The 7500-nt window shown below is 40.8% G+C and overlaps 1 protein-coding gene across 1 annotated transcript in view; it reads left to right on the forward strand.

The window, feature by feature from the left end:
- LOC107566921 (receptor-type tyrosine-protein phosphatase mu-like) overlaps positions 1-7500 on the forward strand; it is a 181706-nt gene that overhangs the window by 154802 nt on the left and 19404 nt on the right. The window contains exons 21-25 of the mRNA XM_016252498.1: positions 3778-3902; positions 3992-4048; positions 4137-4583; positions 5077-5458; positions 5749-6020. Of these exons, the coding sequence (XP_016107984.1) occupies positions 3778-3902; positions 3992-4048; positions 4137-4583; positions 5077-5458; positions 5749-6020 (1283 nt within the window). The remainder of the gene's footprint in view (positions 1-3777; positions 3903-3991; positions 4049-4136; positions 4584-5076; positions 5459-5748; positions 6021-7500) is intronic.

The raw sequence follows: 7500 nt of genomic DNA on the forward strand, positions 1-7500 counted from the left end.
AAACAAAAGACTGTGAAAGCTTGAGGGAAGATCCAGAACATCTCGAGAGCGATGAACCTTCAAACATCCTTCAAACAACATACAGAGTCTGACTCAGATGTTCAGCTCGTGTTTTCGTGTTTTAGTGTTCAAGTTCAAAGTTACTCTCAGTCACTGGTAGTTTGATATCGTTCCTAGTTGTTGTGTGGACTAGATTGATTATTAAAACTTTATGCTTATAGTTATTGGTATAAAAGGCCTTTAGTGAGGTTATATTCTGGGTACAGTTTTTATGGAAAGGGGCAAATTATCTCTAATTGGATTCAATGCAATTTACCAAAAATTACACTGTGCAAAATATTAATATTGATACTTAGCACACATTACAAAAAAATAATAAATAATCATTAGAACATATGATTTTTAAAACTGTAAATAACTATTTCTTTAAAAAAAATTGTTTTCACAAATTATAAATATTATTAACAGTATTGTAAATACTTTTGAAACGTTTTATAATAAATTTCATGTAAACGTTAACTGAAAATAAAATATTAAAAACGTATTTTATTTCATCTAGTTGCAAAGGCAACATTTTTCATTTTAATTTAGTTTAACTTGATGTACTACTGTAAATGAACTAACACTGAATTATTTAAACTATATAGACATATATAGACTTATATGGGCATGTAAAAAACTAAAACAACTGACAAAACATGTGTAAAACAAAATTACTATAACTAAAATTAAAATAAAAGCCGAAAATCTAAAAATAAAAACTGATTCGAAATATTAATAAATACTATAGACATTAAAAAAATAAAAACTACAAAAATTCCCAAAACTAAATCAAATTAGAATTAAAACTGAAAATATTTTTTAAAAAACGATTTAAATATTAATAAAACAATATAGTATAGACATGTTAAAAATGACAAAAAATTACTGTAACTAAAATTAGAATAAAAAAAACTATATAGATATATATAAAAAGACTAATAGAAATTATAAAATGCTAAAACAAAATTATATATAACTAAAATTAAAATGAAAACTAAAAATGTAAATATAAAAACTAATTAAAAATGCTGATAAAACTATATAGTCATATTATAAAAATAATAAAAATCTCAAAAACATTACTAAAACAAATGCTGAGATTATGGGTTCGATTCCCAGCTAACTGAAATTAACCCGCAAACGTCATAATCATAATACAAATTTTGTGCGCACATCCCACGACTCGTCAGAGTGTCGACAGTTTACAGGCGTGTTTATCGTCCTGAATGAGAAAAATCTGTATTTCTGACAGCTCAAACATCAATGCGGGTCTCGAAATAAAGAATGCAAAAGAAGTGCTGCACGGGGTGTAGGGTTCTTGTCTCGGTGCTCTTTGGGTGCAAGGCATGATGCAACTCGTAAGAATAATAGTAGTCCAAGGCACTCGAATCTTATTCAAAAAGTTTTAAAAAGCCTTTATTTCATCAGGGCTATAAGTTTTAAAAACAGGTGACAAGTGCACACCTACGCGTTGCGGCTATTTTGCCTTCGTCAGGGTTAAAGAAGGCAATGGTGTATTACATACTACTATTTTTAGGAAAGAAACAGATAGACATACTATTTTAAGAGCAGATCGTTTTCACCCTTCATGGCTGATCGACAATATTCCCTTAAGACAGTTTCTTTCCTCTAAGAAATTAAGTACCTGGTTATGTCCGAGTGCAGGAAATTACAGATGTGGCAATTGCAATCACTGTGACAATATGGTCAAGACAAATATGTCTAAAGATGTAACTTCAGACATTGAATTTAAAGTTAAATCATTTAGTACTTGCAATACCTCATTTGTAATGTATCGGATAGAGTGTCCATGTGGTTGTTTCTATATAGGGATGACTACAAGGACATTAAAGATCAGATTAGCAGAACATAAGAATGCCATTCGAGTTTGTAACCCTTTGTATCCTATGGCCCTTCATTATAAAGAGAAAAATCATGGTAGCCCAAGATAATTGGTATAGAACATGTCCCCAGGTCAATAAGAGGAGGTGATAGGATCAATAGGCTTTTACAGAGAGAGTCTTTCTGGATCGATATACTGAAAGCAACTAGACTTCCAGGCTTAAATGGGGAATTAGACCTTGTACCTTTTTTGTAGTAAGAATTCAGATCTGGAAATATTATATTGTTGATCTTGTTTTGTATGTTTTTGTATGTATCTGTTTGTCCTGTGTAGAACGACCAGGTGATTGTTATTTGACTAATTAATTGCTGCTCAAAATGAACTCAGATTGTGTTTGTTACTCACACCCTGACGAAGGCAAAATAGCCGCAACGCGTAGGTGTGCACCTGTTTTTAAAACTTATAGCCATGATGAAATAAAGGCTTTTTAAAACTTTTTGAATAAGATTCGAGTGCCTTGGACTACTATTATTCTTATGAGTTGAATCAATGCGAGTCTGTTACGACCTGAAACATGATATAATGGTAGAGCAGAATTGCTTTACTGACACTGGACGTGTTGTTCAGTGTTTGCAGTGACTCTTGTTCTCATCATTTCTGTCTGAATCACTGGCTGAGAGTCAAAGAAACAGCGTTTGCTGTCCGTCGGCTCACCTGCTGTTGTTCAGCAGACGTGTGTGTGTCCCGACGGGCCGCCGCTTTCTCTGCCCGACTCTTTCAAGTAGCTGAGAGAGCGGAGCAGCTCGAGTCTCATCAACACCACCATCTGCTGCCGCTCCTCGCTGATGAACTCTGGGAATTCAGCCGCATTCACCACAGTCACACCGAGCTGGAGCAGCTTTCTTCTGACGCATACACACATCGACAACTGGACAAGAACACTCACACACACACACACACACACTCACACACTCACACACCGCCGACAACTGGACAAGAACACACACACACACACACGCTGCTCATCGTAATCAAAGACTGTCTGTGACTATTTAACTTCAGCTGACAAAGTCCATCTACATTAAAGCAACTGACATGAAAGGAGTGTTTGTGTGTGTGTGTGTGTGTGTGTGTGTGTGTGTGTGTGTGAATGTGGGATCTAATTGAGCTGCTAATTAAGAGCAGCAGCAGATCTCACTGTTTTCTGTTGTGTCAGAAATATTTCTGTCCAGCCGGTGAACAGGAAACACTGTCCTGAACATCTGTTGAACCTCACAACCGCCGTTACCCACAATGCATTTCACCGAATCATGTGTCTTGAGTGCTTTAGTATCACGGATATACTATCATAGCTTGTATTAATATTTTGAATTAGTTTTTATTTTAGAATTTAGAATTTAACTATATGTTCATATAGTTTTTTATGTTTTTGTCAGTTTTAGTTTAGCTATTTTAGTAATAAAGTGAGATACGTTGCATAGGGTTTTTTAAAATTTTATTTCAGCTAACGTTCAGGTTTAGTTCTTTAGACTTTAATGCCCACGTGGGCTGCGACAGTGACACCTGGAGGGGCGTGATTGGGAGGAACGGCCTCCCTGATCTGAACCCGAGTGGTGAGTTGTTATTGGAACGAACACCATGTTCAAGCATAAGGGTGTCCATCAGTGCACGTGGCACCAAGACACCCTAGGTCGGAGGTCGATAATCGACTTTGTAATCGTTTCTTCTGATCTTCGGCCATAGTTCTTGGACACTAGAATTTAACTATATGTTCATATAGTTTTTTATGTTTTTGTCAGTTTTAGTTTAGCTATTTTAGTAATAAAGTGAGATACGTTGCATAGGGTTTTTTAAAATTTTATTTCAGCTAACGTTCAGTTTTAGTTCTTTAGACTTTAATGCCCACGTGGGCTGCGACAGTGACACCTGGAGGGGCGTGATTGGGAGGAACGGCCTCCCTGATCTGAACCCGAGTGGTGAGTTGTTATTGGAACGAACACCATGTTCAAGCATAAGGGTGTCCATCAGTGCACGTGGCACCAAGACACCCTAGGTCGGAGGTCGATAATCGACTTTGTAATCGTTTCTTCTGATCTTCGGCCATAGTTCTTGGACACTCGGGTAAAGAGAGGGGCTGAGCTATCAACTGATCACCACCTGGTGGTGAGTTGGATTCGATGGCGGGGGAGAAGGCTGGACAGACCTGGCAGGCCCAAATGCATAGTGAGGGTCTGTTGGGAACATTTGGCAGAGGCCCCCGTCAGAGAGGTTTTCAACTCCCAACTCCAACATAGCTTTAAAGCAGGTCCCAAGGGAGACTGGGGACATCGAGTCTGAATGGACTATGTTCCACACCTCCATTGTCGGGGTGGCAATTCAGAGCTGCGGCCGTAAAGTCTCTGGCGCCTGTCGTGGCAGCAATCCCCGAACACGGTGGTGGACACCGGAGGTAAAGGATGCTGTCAAGCTGAAGAAGGAGTTCTATTGGGTCTGGCTGACCCATGGGACTCCTGAAGCCACTGACGGGTACTGGCGGGCCAAGCAGAATGCGGCTCTGGCAGTCGCTGTGGCAAAAACTCGGGCCTGGGAGGAGTTTAGTGAGGCAATGGAGGAAGCCTTTCAAAGAGATTCTGGCAAACCGTCTAGTGGTATAGAAGGGGGAAGCAGTGTTCCGCCAACACTGTTTACAGTGGAAGTGGTGCGTTGCTGACTTCAACTGAGGATGTCGTCGGGCGGTGGAAAGAGTACTTTGAGGATCTCCCCAATCCTTCCAACACACCTTCTGTAAAGGAAGCTGAGACTGGGGACTGAAGTTGCTGAGGTAGTCAAAAAACTCTGCGGTGGCAAGGATCTGGGGGTGGATGAGATCTTCCTTGAGTTTCTCAAGTCTCTGGATGTTGTGGGGGCTGTCTTGGCTGACACGCCTCTGCAGCATTGCGTGGAGTTCAGGAACAGTGCCTCTGGACTTGCAGACCGGGGTGGTGGTCCCTCTTTTTAAGAAAGGGGACCGGAGGGTGTGTTCCAACTATAGGGGGATCACACTCCACAGCCTCCCTGGGAAAGTCTATGCCAGGGTACTGGAGAGGAGAATCCCACCAATAGCTAAACCTCGGATTCAGGAGGAGCAATGTGGTTTTCGCCCTGGCCGTGGAACATTGAACCAGCTCTATACCCTCACTAGGGTGTTGTAGGGTTCATGGGAATCTGCTCGTTCCCTGTATGACCGGAGCAGGAGCTTGGTTCGCGTTGCCGGCAGTAAGCCAGACCTGTTTCTGGTGCATGTTGGACTCTGCCAGGGCTGCCCTTTGTCACAGATTCTGTTAATTATTTTCATGGACAGAATTTCTAGGCGCAGCCAGGGAGCGGAGGGTGTCTGTTTTGGTGGCTGCAAGATATCGTCTCTGCTTTTTGCGGATGATGTGATCCTGTTGGCTTCATCAAATCAAGACTTACAGCGTGCACTGGAGAGGTTTGCAGCCGAGTGCGAAGCGGCGGGGATGAGAATCAACACCTTCAAATCCGAAGCCATGGTTCTCAGTCGGAAAAAGTTGGATTGTCCACTCCAGGTTGGGGGTGGGTTGCTCCCTCAAGCTCCCTCAAGTGGAGTTTAAGTATCTCGGGGTTTTATTCACGAGTGAGGGAAAAATGGAGCGGCAGGTTGACAGATGGATTGGTGCTGCGTCCGCAGTAATGCGGTCATTGTACCGTTCTGTTTTGGTGAAGAAGGAGCTGAGTCTCAAGGCGAAGCACTCAATTTACCGGTCGATCTACATTCCTACCCTCACCTATTGTCATGAACTCTGGATCATGACCGAAAGAATGAGATCGCGGATACAAGCGGCAAAAATGAGTTTCCTCCGCAGAGTGGCTGGGCGCACACCTTAAGGATAGGGTGAGGAGTTCAATCAGCCGGAAGGAGCTCGGAGTAGAGCCGCTGCTCCTCCGCATCGAGAGGAGCCAGTTGAGGTGGCTCGGGCACCTGTTTCGGATGCCTCCTGGACGCCTCCCTGGTGAGGTGTTCCGGGCATGTCCCACTGGGAAGAGGCCTCGGGGCAGACCCAGGACACGTTGGAGGGACTATGTCTCCCAGCTGGCCTGGGAATGCCTTGGGGTTCCCCCAGAGGAGCTGGAGGAGGTGTGCAGGGAGAGGGAAGTCTGGGGGGCTCTGCTCAGACTACTTCCCCCCGCGACCCGGCCTAGAATAAGCGGAGGAAGATGAGATGAGATACATTTTATGTTTTACATTTAAGTAGCTATATATATATATATATATATATATATATATATATATATATATATATATATATATATTTTTTTTATTTATTTAAACCATCACTTGACAGTCAGTAGTCATACCATCAACCCTGGACTTTATTTTACTTTGTTTTTAATTGATATATTCAATATAATTTACCAGAAATATATAGTTCAGTCATGAAACTCTAGATGGTGCAGGCGACTGGTTGTTAACGTAACCAATGATATTCAGATATATATATTCAACTTTTTGTTATGTTTAACAAAAAATTTTACCAAAAAAAATGTATATATACTTTTTTATTTTCAATTGATGGTAATTTTATTTCAAATAACAAAAGTTTTTTTTATATTTATGTTTATAGCTCTTGCTTTACTAAATGATCTGAAGCAGTTGGAAGAGGTTTGTGTGTGTTTGTGTGTGTGTGTGTGTCTCTACTGGTCATTTGGTCATCTGTAAGCAGATTACTGCAGGATGTGTGAGTGTCAGCACTGCTGGTTAAAGTTAGCCCTGTTAGAGGCAGATTATCCGGATAAAGGCATCTTACTCGCTCCTCTCTAATCTGAAGACAGTAGCGCTCTGATCGCCTCTGAATCTCCTTCTCTCTGCTGTCTGTGTGTCGGTTTGTGAAGGAACTCGAATCCGCGGCGGGAGCGACACCATTGTGCCGTAAGAGCCCATGGCGAGAACGGATCGAATCTCAGTGGAAATCTGCCGCTCGGAACTAATGGGATTTTTAAAGCCATCTTAATATCTGACAAGAACAAAAGGGTCTGTTTTGGAATAACATTTGAGTCATTAATAAGCCCTTACAGTGAGAATGGAGGAATATAGTGCTGGATCGCTCCTCCTGACAGAATCAGGGTTTAAATTAGAGCCGGATAGAAGTAGGCCGAGCGAGACCAGATGCGTATTAACACAACGATGTCACAGAACACACGTCCAGCTCAGATTGCACACTGACATCACTGAGAAATAGATCATTGCATTTAACTTTCAGAAAATAAAGCCGATGCATAATAGTAGCCATGACAGCTAAGCATATTTAACCCAAAATGTGTATATGTGCGTGCGTGCATGTGTGACATTTATTTATTTGTTGTTTTGAATACATCATTGTTGTAATGCCTTTATGCTGAATTAAACTATTTAATTAGAAGTTTTATTGCAATAAAGTAAATCATTGTTACAGTAATGGGAATTACAAAAAATGTCCAGATACATTGTTAATGACTTTTATTTAATTTTATTTTAATGAGAATTTAAGGTGTAAATGTGCTTAATTATCAAAAATAGTGTCACAATGCAAAAAAACAAAAACATAATAGTCCTAAAATGAGTCATTACGTCTTTTATG

The sequence above is a fragment of the Sinocyclocheilus grahami genome, unplaced genomic scaffold (genome assembly GCF_001515645.1).
Source record: "Sinocyclocheilus grahami isolate Dianchi unplaced genomic scaffold, SAMN03320097.WGS_v1.1 scaffold1113.1, whole genome shotgun sequence".
NCBI lineage: Eukaryota > Metazoa > Chordata > Actinopteri > Cypriniformes > Cyprinidae > Sinocyclocheilus > Sinocyclocheilus grahami.